The following is a 23236-nucleotide window of genomic DNA, read 5'->3' on the forward strand; positions in this document are numbered from 1 at the left end:
CAGGTATGCTAGTTTCACTTATGCGTAGACCAATCCATGGACGGCAATGACACATGCGTACATTAGAAAGAAAGGGGATGACCGGTTTTCTTTTTCGTTACAAACATGGTAGGTACCCATTTTCTTCATTGATGTCATAATAAAACCGGCCAAGTGCGAGTCGGACTCGCGCACGAAGGGTTTCGTACCATTCCGTAATATCGAGCAAAAAAAAGGCAAAACAGTCACGTTTGTTGTAGGGGAGCCCCACTTAAATATTTATTGTATTTTGTTTTTAGTACTTGTTTCTATAGCGGCAACAGAAATACATCATCTGTGAAAATTTCGACTGTCTAGCTATCACGGTTCATGAGATACAGCCTGGTGACAGACAGACGGACAGTGGAGTCTTAGTAATAGGGTCCCGTTTTTACCCTTGGGTACGGAACCCTAAAAAAGCTATATAAATTTTGTACTTAGCAGAAACGTCTCCAAACGATGCCATAAAGCTTAGATATAATTTATTATGATAGATAAAGATAGATAATAGTTTATTCATCACACATGGTAATAGCAGCGCATAATATGGGGTGGGGCATCGTTACTACGTATTATTAGGGTTCCGTACCCAAAGGGTAAAAACGGGACCTTATTACTAAGACTCCGCTGTCCGTCCGTCCGTCCGTCCGTCTGTCACCAGGCTGTATCTCACGAACCGTGATAGCTAGACAGTTGAAATTTTCACAAATGATGTATTTCTGTTGCCGCTATAACAACAAATACTAAAAACAGAATAAAATAAAGATTTAAGTGGGGCTCCCATACAACAAACGTGATTTTTGACCGAAGCTAAGCAACGTCGGGCGGGGTCAGTACTTGGATGGGTGACCGTTTTTTTGCTTGTTTTGCTCTATTTTTTGTTGATGGTGCGGAACCCTCCGTGCGCGAGTCCGACTCGCACTTGGCCGGTTTTTCTTATATATTATATGTTTCGACAGCTAAAAGACCAGGTGCAATGCACCATAGTCTCCAAATCTGGCGAGACCCTCAACGTGACCCTCGTCAACCTGGAGACGGGCGCCGCGCTCGGCGCCGGCACCGCGCGGCGCTGGTTGCCGCGCGTCCACACCCCTGCTGCAACACCTGCTGCAGCTGCTGCAACACCTGCTGCAACACCTGCTGCAACGCCTGCTGCAGCTGCTGCCCAGCCTGCTGCACAGCCCAGTGGTGAGTGAACATCTTCCTCGCGTTGCCCCAGCATTTTGTCACCAGCTAACGGTCTTAGAGCTTCCCCCGATTCAGTGTTGACAGAAACGTTAATGCAATTGAAAATGTTGGCCATTTACCATTATAAATTGAACCGTAAACTGTAATCGTCCGTTACGGTTTAAGGTTCAATTTATAATGGTTAATGGCAAACATTTTCAATTGCATTAACGTTTCGGCCAACACTGCCCCGATTTCAAATTTACGAAGATTGGCGTTTACAGATTTCGGAAAAAATATGGAAAAAACATACAGGTTGCGAGAAAATGGTAATTTTGGGTGATGTTTTTTATGTCAATCGATCCCATTCCTATTGAGGATAAACTTACCTATAGTCTTTAAAACGTGATTGATATCCTCGGCTTAATAACCTAAAAACTAATTACGTTTCAAATTTAGAGCTCGGGGGTATACTAGAAGTACCTCAATATGATCAGGAAGTGAGTGCGTCAGTAACAAGACTAACGAACTTTGACGTGCATTTTTTTTTAAATTTAAATATGAGTTCGAGGTAAGGATAGGACGGCCGGCCCTTTTTGTTTTGCTCGACAAACTCACCGCTATAGTTCTCCAAATCTGACTGCTATAGTTCGTTTTTTTAGCATTCAAAAAAAGGTAAACATTCTTGACGCGTCTCTTTATTGAAAAACACTTGAAAAATATGTGACAATTATGAATCATATACGATCTTTTGCATTCTTTTGCGTTAATAAATAATAGGTACAGATTTTAAAAAAGCGTCTTTTTCTAATGCTAAAAAAAGGAACTATAAGCGTAGGCCTCTCCGTAATAATATGATAATCGTGTCCAGGTTCGTCGGAGGTGCCGGAAGTTTCCCGGCCCGCTGTCACCAATAACGGCGCCTACGTGCTGGTGGACGCGACCGCCCCCGGCCGCGTGTTCGTGCGGCCCGCGGCCCGAGCGCGCCAGGGGGACTTTGACGAGATCGTCTGCGAGGTGGCGCTCTACGGAGCCGCAGGTCGGTCACACACACAATAACCACTCTAGGGTATTTGACTACTAGTCAAATGAATTTCTTTTTAGGGTTCCGTACCCAAAGGGTAAAAAACGGGACCCTATTACTAAGACTTCGCTGTCCGTCCGTCCGTCTGTCACCAGGCTGTATCTCACGAACCGTGATAGCTAGACAGTTGAAATTTTCACAGATGATGTATTTCTGTTGCCGCTACCTACATACTAAAAACAGAATAAAATAAAGATTTAAGTTGGGCTCCCATACAACAAACGTGATTTTTCGAACTGCCAAAACGACGACTGGTCTGGCCTAGTGGATGGTGACCCTGCCTGTGAAGCCGTGGTCCTGGGTTCGAATCCCGGTAAGGGCATTTTATTTGTGTGATAAGCACAGATATTTGTTCCTGAGTCTTGGGTGTTTTCTATGTATTTGTATATTATATATATCGTTGTCTGAGTACCCACACCACGAGCCTTCTTGAGCTTACTGCGGGACTTAGTCGATCTATGTAAGAATGTCCTATAATATTTATTTATTTAAAACGATTTTACTACTATGGAATTTATATAAAACACTAAAATGTGACGTAACAATCAAATAACCTACTCTTAATAATTTTATACGACACTCACCGTTTTTTTTTGTAAAAATAGTATTTTATACAATCGTGATATAATGGAGAACTTTTCAGTAGAGTACCGTGTTAAGACCACGAAGCTTGCTGAGTGGCCTTAACGGGTACGAGATTGAAAAGCTTGATTGTATCACTATTGTATACAATACTTTTTCTACGAGTCAACAAAAATAATACTACTTCCCCTCGCAGAAGACACGCCGCGACTGAAAGAGTTGCCAACGGCGGGACAGACGGTAGTAGCGCGCTTCACGGACGGCCACCACTACCGCGCGCTCGTCCAGCGCGTCAGCTCCAAGCACAGGCGCTGTCTGCTCGAGTTCATCGAGTACGGTGAGTGCTGGCTTATACCAAAGAGCTGCCGACAGCGGGACAGACGGTAGTAGCGCGGTTCACAGACGGCCACCACTACCGCGCGCTCGTCCAGCGCGTCAGCTCCAAGCACAGGCGCTGTCTGCTCGAGTTCATCGAGTACGGTGAGTGCTGGCTTATACCAAAGAGCTGCCGACAGCGGGACAGACGGTAGTAGCGCGGTTCACAGACGGCCACCACTACCGCGCGCTCGTCCAGCGCGTCAGCTCCAAGCACAGGCGCTGTCTGCTCGAGTTCATCGAGTACGGTGAGTGCTGGCTTATACCAAAGAGCTGCCGACAGCGGGACAGACGGTAGTAGCGCGGTTCACAGACGGCCACCACTACCGCGCGCTCGTCCAGCGCGTCAGCTCCAAGCACAGGCGCTGTCTGCTCGAGTTCATCGAGTACGGTGAGTGCTGGCTTATACCAAAGAGCTGCCGACAGCGGGACAGACGGTAGTAGCGCGGTTCACAGACGGCCACCACTACCGCGCGCTAGTCCAGCGCGTCAGCTCCAAGCACAGGCGCTGTCTGCTCGAGTTCATCGAGTACGGTGAGTGCTGGCTTATACCAAAGAGCTGCCGACAGCGGGACAGACGGTAGTAGCGCGGTTCACAGACGGCCACCACTACCGCGCGCTCGTCCAGCGCGTCAGCTCCAAGCACAGGCGCTGTCTGCTCGAGTTCATCGAGTACGGTGAGTGCTGGCTTATACCAAAGAGCTGCCGACAGCGGGACAAACGGTAGTAGCGCGGTTCACAGACGGCCACCACTACCGCGCGCTCGTCCAGCGCGTCAGCTCCAAGCACAGGCGCTGTCTGCTCGAGTTCATCGAGTACGGTGAGTGCTGGCTTATACCAAAGAGCTGCCGACAGCGGGACAGACGGTAGTAGCGCGGTTCACAGACGGCCACCACTACCGCGCGCTCGTCCAGCGCGTCAGCTCCAAGCACAGGCGCTGTCTGCTCGAGTTCATCGAGTACGGTGAGTGCTGGCTTATACCAAAGAGCTGCCGACAGCGGGACAGACGGTAGTAGCGCGGTTCACAGACGGCCACCACTACCGCGCGCTAGTCCAGCGCGTCAGCTCCAAGCACAGGCGCTGTCTGCTCGAGTTCATCGAGTACGGTGAGTGCTGGCTTATACCAAAGAGCTGCCGACAGCGGGACAGACGGTAGTAGCGCGGTTCACAGACGGCCACCACTACCGCGCGCTCGTCCAGCGCGTCAGCTCCAAGCACAGGCGCTGTCTGCTCGAGTTCATCGAGTACGGTGAGTGCTGGCTTATACCAAAGAGCTGCCGACAGCGGGACAGACGGTAGTAGCGCGGTTCACAGACGGCCACCACTACCGCGCGCTCGTCCAGCGCGTCAGCTCCAAGCACAGGCGCTGTCTGCTCGAGTTCATCGAGTACGGTGAGTGCTGGCTTATACCAAAGAGCTGCCGACAGCGGGACAGACGGTAGTAGCGCGGTTCACAGACGGCCACCACTACCGCGCGCTCGTCCAGCGCGTCAGCTCCAAGCACAGGCGCTGTCTGCTCGAGTTCATCGAGTACGGTGAGTGCTGGCTTATACCAAAGAAAAGAGAGTGTATAGAGAGTTACTGTCATGGTAAATTATATGGCCACAGTAAATTTACTGCCATCTTTCGACAGAAGATTCGTGGCGTTATTCATAAACGGCTGCTAACTTAATCGGTTGTTATCGTCGTTTGTCCCTATCTGTCGTTATGCCATAGAGAGGGATAAACGATGATCATCAGCTGATTAACGTAGCAGACGTTTATGAATAAGGGGGTAAGACTTTTACAACGGCATTTGACTTTGTTCCTTATTCTTTCACTGATATGTGTTAATTTGTTAAGTGTCAACAATTAACGCCATCTACTCTACAGTAGGCCAAAGGCATAGAGTAAAAATATATAGAGTGCTCACTCCATACATCAGTTTTAGTACCAAAAAGACTATTAGCATCTAGCATCAAGTAGCGGAACTGAGATAAGACTTTCCGGTCGGTGGTACATCTATTGTCAAGTAGCAGTACTGATAGTTCCGCTACTCGATGCTAGATGTAGACACTGAAATTAATAGTCTGGACTGATGTATGGAGTGAGCACTCTTGTCTTACTATATTTCTCTATGCCAAAGGTAATGGCGCCATCGCTCGAAAAGATACCTTTGGCCTAGTCTCGAGAAGATGGCGTTAATTATATACATCTGTAATCAGATTGCTAATAAATATAAAATATTAATTTCACAGGCAACGCAATGATAGTAGAGGACCTGGAGTCCCTCTGCCCGTGTCCCGACCAGTTCTCCCTGGCCGCTCGGCCGACGCTCACCTCGCACGTGACGCTTCAAATCAAGCAGGATACTTTCTCCGACGCTGCCACCGCCTACTTGGACAAACTGAAGGACGACGCCACTGAGTTGACGCTGGTGAGTGTTGTACAGTAGGGCACTGTATGTCGCACGTCACACGTGACGCTTCAGATCAAGCAGGATACGTTCTCTGACGCTGCTACCGCCTACTTGGACAAACTGAAGGACGACGCCACTGAGTTGACGCTGGTGAGTGTTGTACAGTAGGGCACTGTATGTAGCACGTCACACGTGACGCTTCAGATCAAGCAGGATACGTTCTCTGACGCTGCTACCGCCTACTTGGACAAACTGAAGGACGACGCCACCGAGTTGACGCTGGTGAGTGTTGTACAGTAGGGCACTGTATGTCGCACGTCACACGTGACGCTTCTAATAAAGCAGGATACGCTCTCTGACGCCGCTACCGCCTACTTGGACAAACTGAAGGACGACGCCACCGAGTTGACGCTGGTGAGTGTTGTACAGTAGGGCACTGTATGTCGCACGTCACACGTGACGCTTCTAATAAAACAGGATACGTTCTCTGACGCCGCCACCGCATACTTGGACAAGCTGAAGGACGACGCCACCGAGTTGACGCTGGTGAGTGTTGTACAGTAGGACACTGTATGTCGCACGTCACACGTGACGCTTCAGATCAAGCAGGATACGTTCTCTGACGCTGCTACCGCCTACTTGGACAAACTGAAGGACGACGCCACCGAGTTGACGCTGGTGAGTGTTGTACAGTAGGTCATTGTATGTGGCACGTCACACGTGACGCTGCAGGAAGCGTGCTCTAACCTTGAACCTCTGCCCGTGGGCCTAGCAGTTCTTCCTGAAAATTACCAGCATTCAGATCACCTGTATAAATGTTCCCATTTTTTTGCTGGTATGTAACTTTGAAAACAATTCCAATTACGAGGTAAATTAAATCATTAAATCAACAGGTTAACTGAAAATTGGCGTATAGAGTTTAATAAGTATCACTTCCACAGAGCATTCCATCCGGCGAGAAGACCGGTCCCAGTAAGACCCCCGTCCGCTTGACCGTGACGGAGTCAAATGAAGATGTCAACCGCACTGTGGACTCTCTGTCCACGCCGGAGTGGCAGAGGATACTGGAGCGAGGCGGGGACGTGCTAGGTAATACGTCTTCCACAGAGCTTTCCTTAAGTCCAGGCCCAGTAAGACAGGAGTCTGGCAGTGTCGGAGTCAAATGAAGAAGTCAACCGCACTGTGGACTCACTGTCCACGCCGGAGTGGCAGAGGATACTGGAGCGAGGCGGGGATGTACTAGGTAATACATCTTCCACAGAGTATGTATGAATGTACAGCTATTCTTTTTCATCAATTGTAATAGGGAATATTACGCGAAACTCTGCTCAGGGAGCACTTCCACAATCCGACACAATCTAAGGTCTATCGCAAACGAGAGGGTCGAAATTTTGTTATCTAACCTCTCTATCACTCTTGCATATTCGAGCGATAAAGAGGCTGAGTTTCGATTTCGTGTTTCCCGGCAGGCCCTTTGTAAACAAACCGCCTTGATGTATCAATGTCATATTTTATTGTCTGTGAAAACTTAAAAAACAGTTTAAGGCACAGTATGTATAAGTTACTCTATGATTTACGATGGGTGCTAGTGCTGCACTCTGGCGGCAGAACATTGCAGTAATACCCCCTATTGCACTTACTTAAACGACAGACGTTACAGACAAATTGGGTCAACCAAATCGACATTTCTGGTGTACTAAAACATTAGTACACCAGTCATTGGTTTTTATTTGTCATATTATTTGTTTCCTTGCATCTTGTTTTTTAGTTTCACAGTGCCTCGGTTTTTACTGTAATGCTGTGTTACTTATTTAATAAATAAAATAAATAAATTAGCCTAAAGCCCCGTCTCCATATCGCGCGGCAAGCTATCGAACATTGGCTCGCGAGGCAGCCGCGCGCAATGGATACCGGGCTGCCGCGCGAGCCAACTCGATGCGCCCGGTATCCATTGCGCGCGGCTGCCGCGCGAGCCAATGTTCGATGGTTTGCCGCGCGATATGGAGACGAGGCTTGAAATTGATTTGCCCATTTTCCTCTCCAGAAACGGAAACGCTCCATTTCCACCACATCACATACGTGGACCCCCCGGCAGCAGGCGGCGACATGGTGATCCTGGACTGCAGCCTGCTCGAGCACGCCATGGTGTCGGGCCACCACAAGAACGCGGAGCACGCGCGCAACGCCTTCGCTCTCACTCCCCGGGTATGTGCCTCTCTGTCCCACACCACATACGTGGACCCAGCGTCAGTCGATCCTGGATTTCTGACAATGCGTTTGTTGTTTCAGCTGGAGGAATATTGTAAGAGCGCGCTCGCCAGGGACCCGTACCTGCCCAAACCCGAGGAGCTGTGCATAGCGATGTGCCCGATCAGTAAGTCACGTGATTACACTCAAATTTATAATATAGCTGGTCAACCAAATCTTGTCAGTAAAAAAAGGCGCGAAATTCAAATTTTCTATGGGACGATATCCCTTCGCGCCTACATTTTTCAAATTTGCCGCCTTTTTCTACTGTCAAGATCTGGTTGACCAAGTATAGCTCAAAAACTAGTTCGATTAATTTGATTTTTTTTATGAATGGCATGAGTCGATCAGGTTGGTTTTGAGAATCAAATGTCTATATGTGAGCCATTGTCTTAAAGCAATACAAAAGTCACAAATGATGGTCAAAGTCTGGCACTCGCACTTTATTGACGAAACGCTTCTAATAAAATGGCAATACATTGTGACGTCACCATGCATGTAACGTTAGAAGCCGTTTCGTAGTATGGAAAACAAGGAAATTGCGATTTTGTCTGTGAAATATTGCGTTTATGTATATGGTTGCTATGCAATTTTTTTTATATAAAATGTTAGGAATCGAATTCTATATTTGGAGTTAAAAGAAAAAAAAACCTAAGGTCTTGTATTTTTTTATTATTTGTTTTTTAAGTTTCCAATGTATTGTGATAAATTGCTAATTTTCTATTTAACTAGATTTCGTTATAAAATTCATCATGTGTCAACAACCCTATTAATCTTTGATCGTATGTTGTTACAGAGAAGCAGTGGCTCCGCGCCGTGATGCTCCAACAAGATGGCGGCCCGGGCGGCGCGCAGGCGCAGCTCCTGTTCTACGACCACGGCCACATAGCGACCCTGCCCGTCGCCGCGCTGCGCAAGATGATGCCCGAGTTCGCGAGAGACATCCCCGCCGCCGTATGCAGCCTTGTTATCAAAGGTTAGTGCACCGATTGTACGTTAGATGGCGCTGTGCCGGCCGGTGGGAATCCTACATCGCGCTGTTAAGATTTTTTCTAGAATAATGGGGTTGGGTGAGACATCCCCGCCGCCGTCTGCTCGCTGGTTATCAAAGGTTAGTGCACCGATTGTGCGTTAGATGGCGCTGTACCGGCCGGTGGAAATCCTACATCGCGCTGTTAAGAACTTAAGATATTTCCTAGAATAATGGGGTTGGGTGATGTATTTTGTGTATTGTCCTATACGCCACCCCAAAGGCGTGTATACATAAGGGAAGGAATGGAAAGATTTGCGAGGTCCTCGTAGGCTTCTGTAGCTCAATCGGTTAAGAGCAACACACGGATTGTGGAGGATGCGGGTCCAAGTTTCCATTTTTAGTGTTCCGTACCCAAAGGGTAAAAACGGGACCCTATTACTAAGACTCCGCTGTTCGTTCGTCCGTCCGTCTGTCACCAGGCTGTATCTCACGAACCGTGATAGCTAGACAGTTGAAATTTTCACAGATGATGCCGCTATAACAACAAATACTAAAAACAGAATAAAATAAAGATTTAAGTGGGGCTCCCATACAACAAACGTGATTTTTGACCGAAGTTAAGCAACGTCGGGCGGGGTCAGTACTTGGATGGGTGACCGTTTTTTTGCTCTATTTTTTGTTGATGGTGTGGAACCCTCCGTGCGCGTCCGACTCGCACTTAACCGGTTTTTTGTCTATGAAATTTGGCAGACTTCATCTAGTTGTTTTTCTCTGCAGACTTCCCGAAGGCCCCGACACCGGAGCAGCTGGAGCGCGCCAAGAGCCACCTGCAGATGAGCCCGGACGGCGCCGGAGCCCTGCGCGTGACGCGCGTCACCAGACAGGACGTCGGCGAGTACCTGGTCACCGCGCCCGACCTCATCAGGGCCATGCACTAGTCCTACACACCAGCCCGTGCGTCTAACCATAGAGAAATATAGTAAGAGTGCTCACTCCGTACATCAGTTAGACTATTCATTTCAGTGTCTACATCTAGCATCGAGTAGCGGAACTATCAGTACTGCTACTTGACAATAGATGTAGCACCGACCGGAAAGTCTTATCTCAACAGCATAAGACTTTCCGGTCAAGTAGCAGTACTGATAGTTCCGCTACTCGATGCTAGATGCTAATAGTCTTTATGGTACTAAAACTGATGTATGAAGTGAGCAATCTATGTATTTTTTTCTCTATGGTCTAACTAAGTTAACAGTGCACCCACAGATAAGACATCCTCCAGACTGAGTATAGTAGCGCTACCCCCTCTGCCACAAATATACGGTAGTTTTACTCCATTTTCGAGTCAGTGTCTTTGTGTGACGTCCGTGTCTTGGAACGGACCAATCACGGCACGGGACTCGCTCACCTCGTCCCCCGCCTAGAGGATTCCTAGTCTATGATTGCACCATAGAGAAATATAAATAAAGGAAGAGTGGTAACTCCATACATCAGTTTTCTTACCAAAACGCGAGTTATTTCGTAGGCGACATCTAACGTCAAGTAGTGGAACTATCAGTACCGCTTACACCTGTCCTGTCCGACGAGCATTGACTTAAATGAAAGTTGCTTTAATAATGTACGTATGTCGCTTTCCTTTTGGTCCCAGATTTGAGCCTATGGGAGAGGACAGGTTAAGAAAACTGATGTATGTAAATACCACTCTTTCTTTACTTATATTTCTCTATGCGTTACGTCGATTTGAATAGAACAAAGTGAGGAGGTGTCAATATAAATGTCATACAAATTTGACACCAATGATAACACTGTCATTGCAAATGCATTTTTTGTGTGCATTTCTTTTTTTTTTTTTCAATTTATTTAGTTAAGTCGACTACTTTCAGTAATAAAATTATAATATGTTAATAACATAGATTTGATTTATCTGATACTTTGACATTTTGTAAGTTGACATAAGCATTAAGCATGTTATTTGTTATAAGTTACCTATTATTACTTCGTAATCATTTTTGAGCAATAAGCATAATATTAAATAGATTTTAGTAAAATATTAAATGGGTGAATCAACTTCAGTGTCATCATCTCATGTATTTAAAAAAGCAAAAAAAAGTTGATTTACCCAAATAAGCGATAAATGTATAAACCTGCCGAATGCGTGTCGGACCACGCACAATGAAGAGTTATGTGCTACCAAACAGAATAGTGTATAGAGAGTTACTGTCATGGTAAATATGTAGCCACAGTACATTTGCTGCCATCTTTCGACAGAAAATTAAAACTGTTTGAACGCCATTTGACTTTGATCCTTATTCTTTCACTGATATGTGTCAAATATTAACGCCATCTACTCGACAGTAGGCCAAAGGTATGGCGCCTCCGCTCGAAAAGCTTGCACCATACCTTTTGCCTAGTCTCGAGTAGATGACGTTCATTTCTGACATTTAATAAATTTTACATATATCAGTGAAAGAATAAGGATCAAAGTCAAATGGCGTTCTAGTTCTAACAGTTTTAATCTTCTGTCGAAAGATGGCAGTGAATTTACTCTGGCTACATAATTTACTTTGACAATCCGCCTCTATTTCAAATTCTCTTTGCTACGTAGTCAAAAAATGTCAAGTCCATTTATGTAACTTGTCAAAGTGATAGTGCATCTTCTGGATATGAGTGTCTCTTCGGTCCTACCTTCACTCCATTAGGTAACCAATATTGAAATATGAAATACTTGTCAATACTACCTATTCCTATCCACTAAGAAAGGGGTTCATTCTTATAAAATAGAATATAATTTATTTCAGTATAAGTACACAGTTATACAATACATACACACTCTTTGTCCTAAGACTCACGGCCTTATGCGGGCTGAGGCTGTACACACTCGTCGAGACAGGCCGAGAACGAGTGTGTACATGCTGTTCCCTTCTCGTCTCGCGTTTCTGCGATTGGCTCGGAGCGGTACCTGGGCTCTGAACGAGTGTGTACAGTCGACTTTATGATAAGTCGGGCCTGGCACTTTCCTATCCGGGAACTATGTTTTTTTCGTATTTCTTATTCAGCTTAGGCCACAAGGCTCATATTACAAATACCTTATAAACTAACACGCACACACATCTAAACACTAACGGCGTTTCGATCGGCGGATTAAATCGTCTGAATATCCCCTTTTTTGCGTAGAAATCTAAGCCTTAGGCTTTCTAGCTTCTTTTCCGTTAGCTAAAAGTCGCAGGTTGCATCTGGTTTGGATACCCTGTACTAGTTCATCCGGATAATTGGGGCTACTATCATGTGCTTCGGTAAGGTGTCCATTGCTAGCGGCAGACGCCGTATTTTCTCCGGACATGTCTCAAACATGTCCAGTTTGGTGACGACTGGGCAAGCGTTTCCGTTATCCTGGTTAAGATTATGGGAATATGAAGGGTACGTGTTCGTACTGAGGTCGCTACGATTTCAAATATTTTCGACTATAATATTCTTCTTAGTCGTATACTCTTGTCAGAGTAGTTGTGGTGATTTTATTGTGTTCCACCATTTTCCCCTCATCATCATCATGGTGGCCTTTTGGTGATCCAATCTTGGATGTAGGCCTCTTCCACTCCTGTTGATCTTGTGCCTGACTCATCCAGTCCCGGCCTCCGTGTCGTCGGATGTCATCCACCCACGGGTGTCCGCTCTGGGCCTCCATTCTAGGACTCGTCTTGTCCATTCTCGCTATGTGCCCTGCCCATGTCCACTTTTATACACAATCTTTCCCTACTTAGTGCTTTTCGCACGCACAGGTCGCACAGTTTTAAGGGTGACCTGGAGAGGTCATTGTCTCTCCGATTTGCACCATAAATCGTCTGCAATAGACGCAAAGGCCAATGGTATGGTGAGAATCTTCACTTGGTTGGTCCATTGCTTTGAGGGGCGCAATCTGGGTGTAGTACCATCCACTCTGCCCTGAACAGCAAGTCTATTCATGGCGTCGCATTCCTTGCGCGTAAAATGGCCGAGTATTGCGTTTATAGTCTTTAGACTGCTAGGTGTTTTCCTGTCTGGTTTGTTCAGGCAATAAGTCGGGCAAAAATAATTATTTCCTCCCGACTTCTTTGATACTTCAGAAGTGGGATACAGATCTTTGTCGGTCCCTCATTACTGAGGATCGTGACCGTTTGGTTTGGGATTTTATACATCGGTCTCGATTTCCCGTATTCCTCGCCGATGTAGTTTACCTGAGGTGGCCTTGGGATTCAGATATGGAACTATAATTCCTGGTTCGGATTTAGATTTTCTGCGCTGGATAGAGCTCGATGGAAATACGTTATGTATTTCCCAGGTATTTCCTGGATTGCTGGATGTTCATTCAGTAGACGTTCAGGTGACCTCATGAAGTTATATTTTTTAAACTGGAGCGAGTTGTCACTTTTTTTGCCGTACTAATTTGAACCTTATCACCGAGACAGAAAGTTGTTCGTACCAGACTAGAGAAAACGGTCCACTTGAGATAGAAAAACCCGAGCCCTGTGTCTCACTCGCACATGTTGCCAATGTTAAAAAGATACCATTGTGGTAGAAATTATATCAATAAACTACTGAATTTGATTACCTTCTTATACAATTTTAGTGCTATATTCAGATTACAGTTCTGATATCTTTTAAGTAATCTGTAAATAATTATGATGCCAATATTATTAACTGATTACCCCAAGCGCATACACAGCAAAAAAAACCTAAATTTTAGTATGGTAGGATTTGTAGTAACTTTAAATATTAATTGGTATCCCCAACTTGATGACATTTCTTCAAAACACGTGAATGCGAAATTTCTTAAAAATTGTGATGAAATGTTGTGTTAAAGGTTGTTGGAGTGAAATAATTGCTAATTGTGGAATATTGTTTCACAAGAAAGCCACAATTATTACATTTTACTATAAAAATACAAGACAACATTGTCAAACTCATTAGGGTGACTATGATGTCGGCACGTTGTGAATCGGTCTCACAGAATTCTTATTATTAACGTAGGTAATGTAAAAGTAAGTTTAACTTAATAGGTATGTCTTTATTTCGGCATGTTTAATTTAAGATTTGTTATAGAATAATTGAAGGGATGTTTACAAAAACAACATAACTGCTTAGAGCGGTTGACATTTTTTAAGAACATTGTTAATCGTTTCAGGTGTCAACCAGTGTAGTCAGTTATGTTGTTTTTGTAAACATCCCTTCAATTGCCAAAATTAAAAACCAAAGTGCTTAACTCCTTAACATTACAGACTCTCATTTATACATAATATTTTGTTACGGAAAAGGTGTGTCAAACTGTTTATATATATGCAATCGATTCTTTATAGGTAGGACACATTTCCGTCAATAGAAAAAAGTCACCAACTTTAAAAAAAACGTCATTTGCTAAACAGATCTTCAATGACGCTTACACTTAAAAAAAAGCTGAAGTGGACAAAAGGGAAGCCTACCTTTATGAACATACCATGAGTGAGTGCGAAAGAGGCCGACTACAAATGAAAGAAAAAACCCGACTACTTAAAATTTCACTTTATTTAGAAAATGACACACCCTACTGATATATTTCATGTTATCCTAATATCCCACATACAGATGTCTTATGGTCACCCTAATTAGAACGAGATGCAGGGCTCTAGTTTGACTTCTCATGTGGACACACTTTTTGGTCAATGTACTCGATCCAGTTTATTAACTCTAAATCCGTGGGTGACCTTCACTTGGTGAAGTCCTCTAGAAGACTTGACTCCGGGTGCTATTTCCTATTCCGTAAATTATTCATTTTAAATCAGTTCGTGCTGAAAAGGAATCACTTTCAGCGTACAGTAATTTCGTCCTTTCAGAGGGCCTACTTTTTCTGTCTCTGAAGCTTACTTTCAAAAGCGATAGAGGCATATAACGATTTTCGATTTTTCGATCGGTAGGCCCTCAAGATTCCGGTCTCGTTATGTGACATTACCATAACGTCAGACCACGCTGACTACAGACGCCATCAGATATATCGGAGCGGTCAAGGCGCTCATAAATATCTGAACACGCCTTTATTGTCAAGGCGTTAGAATGCGTGTTCAAATACTTTTGAGCACCTTGGCCGCTCCGATATATCTGATGGCGACTGTACATTTTTCTCCGGTCTACGGGAAAAACTTCGTTGGGAAGAGTACCTACTGTGTCTTTATCTGACATTAACTTAGAACTACCATTGGCAATGGTGTAAGGAGCCTAATTTTTTCCGTTGACCCATCAACATAGCGTTGTGTTCTTATTAAACGCGCAGAGGTGTGTTGCGTTCCTGAATAAGGTTCCCAGGTTGCTTGTAAGGATCTTGAATTTTTCCGTTGACTCGTCAACATAGAGAGTTGTGTTCTTATTAAACGCGCAGAGGTGTTGCGTTCCTGAATAAGGTTCCCTGGTTCCTGAGTAAGGATCTTGAATTTTTCCGTTGACTTGTCAATATAGCAAGTTAGTATTTTTATTGAATGTTGCAAGCCTCCATGCCTGTGGCATTTTTCGAGCGTTCGCGGGACGTGTGCTTATTTACCAACGTCGTGGTATATGAAAAACTTCGGCATTATAACTTGGATATTTTTTATGGTTTAGTTGCTCATAAACTTGTTTTTTCTATGCTCTTTTTCTTGTAAGTTTCTTTAATAGCTAGGGCAAGAATTCTGTTGTGAAGAATAGTTGTTACAGTGTAACATAAACTGTGTAAGATCACGTACTTGTTACTCTGACATAGATCGATTGAAGTTTCACCGGGACTTAAGGTTTTGGTCGGCAACATGATGATTCCAATTTTGATATCGTTATTTCAATATGAATCGTTTTTTAAACTGCTGATCGGCACTGTTTCTGTTCCCAATATCCAATAATGGGTGATAGCCCATTTTGGTACAGTCGCCAATAAATATATCGAAGCGGCCAAGGCGCTAACAAATATCTTAGCACGTCTCTCTTGTCAAGGCGTTAGACTGCTTGTTCAGATATTGTGAACACCTTGGCCGCTCCGATATATATGATGGCGACTGTACCATTTCAGTGCATGCATCAGTTTTCTTACCAAAACGCGAGTAATTTCCTAGTCGACATCTAGCGTCAAGTAGCGGAATTTATCAGTACTGCTAGTTGACAATAGATGTCGCGACGAACTAAAACTGTAATGCTCAACAAATTTTTTTTTTTATTTTTTTATTGGGGGACATTTTACACAGATCAACCTAGCCCCAAACTAAGCAAAGCTTGTACTATGGGTACTAGGCGACGATATACATACTTATATAGATAAATACATACTTATATACATAGAAAACATCCATGACTCAGGAACAAATATTAGTGTTTATCACACAAATAAATGCCCTTACCGGGATTCGAACCCAGGACCATCGGCTTAGCAGGCAGGGTCACTACCCACTAGGCCAGACCGGCCGTCAATTAATTTCGAGATGACCTCTATTTTCAACTCCCGCTGTTTAAGCAGTAAATTTTTCGTCAGTAGCGACACTTGTCACTTCACTGGTGTCAAGTAGAGGTACTGATAGTTCCACTACTTGACGTTAGATGTCGACTACGAAATAACTCGCGTTTTGGTAAGAAAACTGATGTATGGAGTTACCACTTTTTACTTATATTTCTCTATGCTGATGGTTAGTGAAGTTATACCCCATACCTCGCAACCGAGCTAGCAAATCTGTAGCAGTTGTACGTCAGGGTTATCACTACTACGCATAAACTAAAGTACAAAAAATATATTTTCTTTGTTTTCAAACACACCAATATTATCAAGCAATAAAAATTCCATGTTAATATTTGAAATAAATGCGAAAAAAAAAACGTGATTTTATAAACAAAATAACAGATACATTGAGACGCATCTAATATTGACATTGACCTGTTAATTTATATTATTTGACAGTAAATTGAACCGGGTTATATCGGAAGAGGGTCAACAAGGTTCTCGATCAATTTTATTAATCTTACATACAATAAAGTTAAAGCAAAATGTTTCATCATAATCGCCAACCCTGACACAAAACTGTCATATGCTACGGTTTTGCTAGCTCCGTTGCGGGGTATAACTTATACCACTATTCTCCAGAGATGCACTATCACATCACACTTTGCCAAAGTGGCAATTAATTTCGGTATCTCGATTGTTTTTGTATTATTTCCGCATTTCATTTAGGTTCTGATAATAGGGAACGCAAAACTGTGCCTTGCGGGTGCCACTAGCAAAAACAGTAAACTAACCGCTTTGATTCATCAATGTCACACTTATTCGTGACAAATTATCTGGGAAAACTTGTTAAAAAAACTGTAGAGGTTACTCTATGGTTTACGGTTTGTGCTAGTGCTGCACTCTGGCGGCACAACATTGTAAGTAATTCTCCCTATCCATTGTCCTTGCCTAAATTCCACTTTTTTAATATCAAAGAAATATTGGGAATGAAGGGCGATATTTCAATTTTTAGTTCTGTATTCTATAAGTAAGATAGACATTTGATTGTAAATTCTTTACTGCTTGTTTTTGTATATCTGTCACCGTAAAATTGTAAACACTCGTCAGTTTATAATCTCGCTAGTTAAATTATAAACTGACGGTAGGGAGATTATAAACTAACCTAACCTACGTTAGATTGTAAACTAACGGGTTCACAATCTTACGGTGTCATATCCGTTGGATAATTATGATATGATATTCGATCAAGTGGTAACAGTAGGTAAAATATGTGTTTCAACGTAACTACTGAAGCTGTCGAAAAGTTTCCAAATACTTAAGAATACAGTCAGCAGCAGAAGTTGCTAAGCGGGTCAGATGTTCAAAATGATCTTGACGCGACTTTATTGTTAAAAGAATTAGGGCCAGTTTGCACCAACCACATTTGACAGACTGATCAACATCTCTCGGCAGAGAACTATGAAAATTAAGCCATAAAATTTAGCGAACGCTTTAACGGTGACAGGCGGTTTGGTGCAACCGACTCTAAGAGCGTGTCAAGGTCATTTTGAACACCTCGCCCGCTTAGCAGCTTCTGCTGGACTGTACCTATATATTTTGTAAATTACTTGTGACTTTGTTGATAAATAAAAATCTAAATAATAAAGACGTCTCTTATTCACAAAACAGCACAAAGTTAAAACGTCACTTTTCCCCCCGCCTCCTCACCCGTATCCTCCCCGCATACCTTTCCTCAGCATACTTTTTATACATAAGCTCAGGCGATTTCTTCACCGCCAACTCCAGCCGTTTAAGCAGCTTGGATTTTTCTAGACTAGCTTCCAATTTGGTTGAGGCCGTGGCGGTCTTACTTACCCAAGCGTCGTAATAAGGCTTTGTATGTTGGTCGACGGATTCAGGTACCCATTTCGCTATCTCGGTGGGCATGGAAACCGCGCTTTTAAAAGACGGCGAAGGCTGCGGCACTGCTCTTCTACGCCGCTTTGTGTTTTGACTCGTTTTACTGCGTTTTACAGAAATATTTTTAGGTTTTGACTTTGGGTCCTTAGGTATTTTTACGTACGGTTTTCGAGCGTTTTGCTCGACGAAGTTAACCGCTTTGTATACGCGCGCGTCCATCGACGCAATAGTTTTTATCTCGGGTTTGGTCTTTCTAGTAATATTTTTCTCTGTTTCTGGCGTGTTTTTGCGCTCCGCCAAATCGTCGGGTTTAGACGAGCTTTTAAATTTTATAGGGCTGACGGCTCTGTGCACTGAAGCTTTATCCGACTTTTTGGCATCTCGAAAATCTTTTGATTTTTGTTTTTCAACATCAAAATGCTTCGGCGGATCTGTAAAAAAAACAACTGAGAAAAACCATAGATGGTTGGCAATGCGACACTATGATTGGTCGAATTTATTTGTTGCCCACCATAATCCATACTAAATTTACGGTGGGGAGTAAAAAAAATATGAGACTTACAAGGATAAACAATAATTGCGCTTTCGCTGCTACTCCTATTGAAAGATAGATAAGGGATACCGTTCGGTCATTTCCCCCCCCCCTCATGCCTGATCCAGTTATATTAGATTTACGAGAAAAACAATAGACAACGTCACCTGCCTCATCAACCTTATTATAGGGAGTTAGGGAGCGTGCATAAACTATAGGGGGCAGTACAGGAGCCGCCAGATTTTTGGCGCGAGGCGTAAAGCTTCCGATGTAGTTCACAAGATGGCAGAACCTACTATCTATGCACAAGAAAACGTACGAGAACGTTAGATGGCAGCACTTGCTTTGGAAATCTACATGTTTGTTTCCCATTCAGGCCACAAGATAACGGACCCTCCAACGCGCACGGTCCCTATTATAGAAAGCATTGAGAGAAATATAAGTAAAGAAAGAAGTTGTAAATTGTTTTATTAGTACATTTTTCGTCAGTAGCGAAACTTATGCCATCTGGTGTCAAGTAGCGGTACTGATAGTTCCACTACCTTGACGTTAGATGTCGACTACGAAATAACTCGCGTTGGACGCGTTGTGGTAAGAAAACTGATGTATGGAGTTACCACTCTTTCTTTACTTATTTCTCTATGATGTAAACTCACCACTGAATTGACTCGTATCTTCTTTCTTCAACACCTGATGCCGCTTAAACGTGTATCTGTCCTTAATTCTCTTTCGAAAATCCAAAGGTTTCACATTCACATCGGCGCTTATCGTTTGATTCTCGAAACTAATAGGCAGAGACTCCGCAAACGTGTTCGTGGAACGTGATACGAGATCTGTTTTCACACTTTCTGCTTTCGATTTAAATAATTCTTGTTTAGATACTTTCTTGAGACATTTCCTGACGTCGCCTCGGTCGCGAGGACCACAGGTATGTAGTTCTTTCTTGTTTTGTCGTATCATGTCTCCCCGATCTCTTATATTGTATCCTGGTTGTATCTTTCTGTGATTTTTTTGCATATTCATATTATAGCATTGTTCACTTGTAATTTTGATAAATGCCAGGTTTTCGGTTGAATATTTTGACGTTTGGATTTGACCCATCTAGATTTATGGTATTTTCAAAATTAGTTAAATATCTTAACTTTTTTCAGCAGAACTTATTGTGATCGGTCAAAGGAGGGGGTCAAAAAAATCTAGAAAAAGTAGGTAGAAGCTATAGTCTGGCAAACACAACTTGTCAGTCAGTAAGAACCAGGATAATTATACTCATCCCTTCTCTTGGGTGCTAATAGTACAAGCGTAAGATAAGACAAAGACAGTTTGATTCTCTCTATGTTTGAAATGAGACAGTCCTGGGCCAAACTATAGGTACTTACCTTTTTTCCTCATAAAAAATACGCTTATTAAACCAATTCGTCAGTCAGTAAGTCAGTAAGGACCAGGAAAACTATACTCATCCTTTTCTTTTGGGTGCTAGTACTAGTGTAAGACAAAGATAGTATGATTCTCTCTGTCTATGTTTGAAATGAGACAGTCCTTTGACAAAGTTCAAAATTACGAACCTTTTAAAAAACCAATTGAATTCTTTGACAGCGTCATTCATTGTCATTAACACAAATGGCAAAAAAATCAAAATGCAAGTAAAAAAATAATTAAAACCATATCATTTCGCCGTAATGATTCATCGAAACCATGGAAGTATTATTTGGAGGGGCGTTGCTGAGATCTAAGTCTTCGAACAGAGCCGTTCCAAGCGCCACCGCGAAAACTAGGAACTTGAGCACCGGCGACGTGGGGCACAAGATGGAGAATGTTAAGAGGCGTGGAGTTTACGTTGAGAAGTGGGTGAACCCGAAATTGCCCGCTGAAGGTAAATATTTTGAATCAAAGAAAAAAAAAAAGATTCACAAAATCCTTGGCGTCTAGGCTGGGTAGCTATAGGTACCATCAAAGTTACGTTTTCGAATCACTCTAATGCACCTTACTGTCCACGTAAAAAAAAACGCCGGTTTCCGATAGGTTTTTGACCCAGATCTACAATACCTATCATTTTCCGGACACTCAAAACATTTAGTAGCCACAGTAAATTTACTGCCATTTTTCGACAGAAGATTAAAACTGTTAAAACGCCATTTGACTTTGATCCTTATTCTTTCACTGATATGTGTTAATTTGTTAAATATTGAAATTAACGCCATCTACTCGACAGTAGGCCAAATGTACCTTAGGTGCAATCTTTTCGAGCGATGGCTCCATAACCAGTAAATGTACTGTGACTACATAATTTACCATGACAGTAAATGACTAAACACTATTATCTTTGATGTTACATAGTTAGTACAAAAATCTAATTATTTTCAGATAACAAAAGACATAAATCGAAAGCACAGCCAATACCTCGGCCACAAACACCCAAATTGCTAACCTCTGCCCCGAGGGCATCCAACATATCAACCTACACCCGCCTCCTGGGCACCGCAGACCCCGCGGTCCGGTTCATAAAACGCAAAAAGAGGACCCTTCCTGAAAAGCTTCCGAAACAGACCTCCAAAACATCAAAACATGAGGTTAAACCAAGGGATATTGTGACAGAGAATAAAAACATTAATAAGTTTAAATCCAACGTCAAACTGCATCACGCAAAAGTTTCGGAAAATGAAAGAAAAAAGGATCTACAAACACCATCGACGTCATCTAAAATGGGTTACGATACTAACTGGTCCGCTATCTTTCCGAACAGAGAAAACAGTGACAATACTACTTTATTACAGCACTATATCTGCAACTATGACAGCAAACCCAAAGATGATAAATTAAAAACTGTAGAAGGTAAAGACGAACAGATGTATACCTTTTTCAAAGACCTCATCGAGACAGTTTATGACGAAGAGATGGCTACAAATCCTGATGTACAGAGTCGCCAATCTTCTGATATAAAATTTGAGATAGACGACCCTGTAGCGCAGAAATTGCAAGAATATAATTCCAAGCAATACACAATCGAAGACCAGGACTTCGTGTACGATCAAAGTCGTGAGCTGGCGGATTATTACAACAACAAGTCGCGATTAGCACCACAGAAAAACGTGAAGCTAAGAAAGAAAAACATAAAAAAAATCACCGATAAGTCTGTATACTCGAAAGAGAACAGGTCTAAAAAGCCTACTCTTCTAACCCTTTTGAAACAACAATTAGCAATGGATTTGAACAAGCAAGAAGAGCCGGAAAGCATGTACGATGCGCTCCGGAACATAGCTAAAAATAAACGCAAGCGTAAACAAATATGTTTCGAGACACCCAAAGAACCTAGCGATCTAGAAAGGGTATGCAGATTTAAGCGTCGAAATGTCCTTATACCGACCAAGAAAACACCAAAAAGGGTAAGACAGACGAGGTGTGATTCCAAAACTGCGGAAGTAAAGCGAACCGAGTCTACTTCAACAGAGTTTGATTCTAGCCATTCCTTGGAAGTGCTGGGTTTTGATTATGATTTGGAGCCGGATACGGTAACATCGGAAGTCGGTACGGCGATCAGTATAATCAGGTCCATAACGAACTTGAATGAAGGCATCATGACAATCACGCATCATTGGAAACGTTGAGCTGTTCTTTAGATGAGGGGGTTTTGCAGCCCTTAAAGCTGTAACACACTACCGCACCGCGATGGTGCGGTAGTGTGTAGTGTGCAAAACCACCCAACTACAGTCCACTACAACTATCTTTTTGGTGTTGCCAGTTTTTTCTTTCTTTTATTAAAATACCCTCAGAACTGCGACATTCAAATAAAATTCACATCATAACGAAGAAATTTGAGTAAGCTGTTTTGGACCATAGTTGGGATCTTGTTTGGCGGTTTTACGGTGTCCCAGAGAAGACATCGAATTCAGATAACCAGGGCTATAATCGCGAAAATCGAAGTTCGCAAATTGCGGGCATTTTTCTCTGTTCACTCTACTTACGCCTTCATTGGAGTAAAAGAGAAAGATCCTCGCAATTTGCGAATTTCGGTTTTCGCGGGCAACCTGAAATGTATAAAACTGAGATTTTATCATGATTTGGTTTTTGTAGTTCCATAGTAAAAGTTCTGCATGTCGTATTTAGCTTGTATAATATGGCCAAGGTAAAAAAACCCTGTATCCTGTACCAAAGTAATTTCTCATAAATTGTATAAATAAAACACATTGCAACTTTGTAACACTTTTATTCACAGTTCATGTGAAAATCTCCTTAAATGCTAGCACAGCTTGACTTACAACTAAGGGCCAATACAGACGAACTGCAATCCGACTGCAATTTGTATGGGAACTGCACGCCAACTGCAACGTCGGCGTGCAGTTCCCATATAAGTTACAGTCGGGTTCTATTACAAAAGGCATAAGGGCCACCAATGTACAGTTAGGAGCTTAGGAGTGTTGCTATTTGTACAGAAAAGAGGTTACAGAACATTCCTTACTATACTGGGTCAACCAAATCTTGTCAGTAAATAGGAACAAAAAAAAAACTAT

General features: G+C 43.0%; 3 protein-coding genes across 3 annotated transcripts; 2 read left to right on the forward strand and 1 right to left on the reverse strand.

The window, feature by feature from the left end:
* Positions 1–6773: 6773 nt before the first annotated feature.
* LOC134660210 (uncharacterized) lies at positions 6774–9782 on the forward strand. The gene is made up of 5 exons (XM_063515935.1): positions 6774–6867; positions 7669–7829; positions 7914–7998; positions 8668–8847; positions 9622–9782. The coding sequence occupies exons 2-5, from the start codon at positions 7731–7733 to the stop codon at positions 9780–9782; spliced, it is 525 nt and encodes a 174-aa protein (XP_063372005.1). The 5' UTR covers positions 6774–6867; positions 7669–7730.
* Positions 9783–17983: 8201 nt separating this feature from the next.
* LOC134660211 (uncharacterized) lies at positions 17984–19691 on the reverse strand. The gene is made up of 2 exons (XM_063515937.1): positions 19388–19691; positions 17984–18630 (listed from the first exon to the last, which is right to left on the reverse strand). Exons 1-2 carry the CDS (start codon positions 19689–19691, stop codon positions 17984–17986), a joined length of 951 nt encoding a protein of 316 aa, XP_063372007.1.
* A 677-nt stretch (positions 19692–20368) lies between these two features.
* On the forward strand, positions 20369–22333 carry LOC134660212 (uncharacterized). Its single transcript, XM_063515938.1, has 2 exons — positions 20369–20601; positions 21093–22333. The coding sequence occupies exons 1-2, from the start codon at positions 20424–20426 to the stop codon at positions 22331–22333; spliced, it is 1419 nt and encodes a 472-aa protein (XP_063372008.1). The 5' UTR covers positions 20369–20423.
* Positions 22334–23236: the final 903 nt, after the last annotated feature.

This window comes from Cydia amplana, chromosome 26, assembly GCF_948474715.1.
Source record: "Cydia amplana chromosome 26, ilCydAmpl1.1, whole genome shotgun sequence".
Taxonomy (NCBI): domain Eukaryota; kingdom Metazoa; phylum Arthropoda; class Insecta; order Lepidoptera; family Tortricidae; genus Cydia; species Cydia amplana.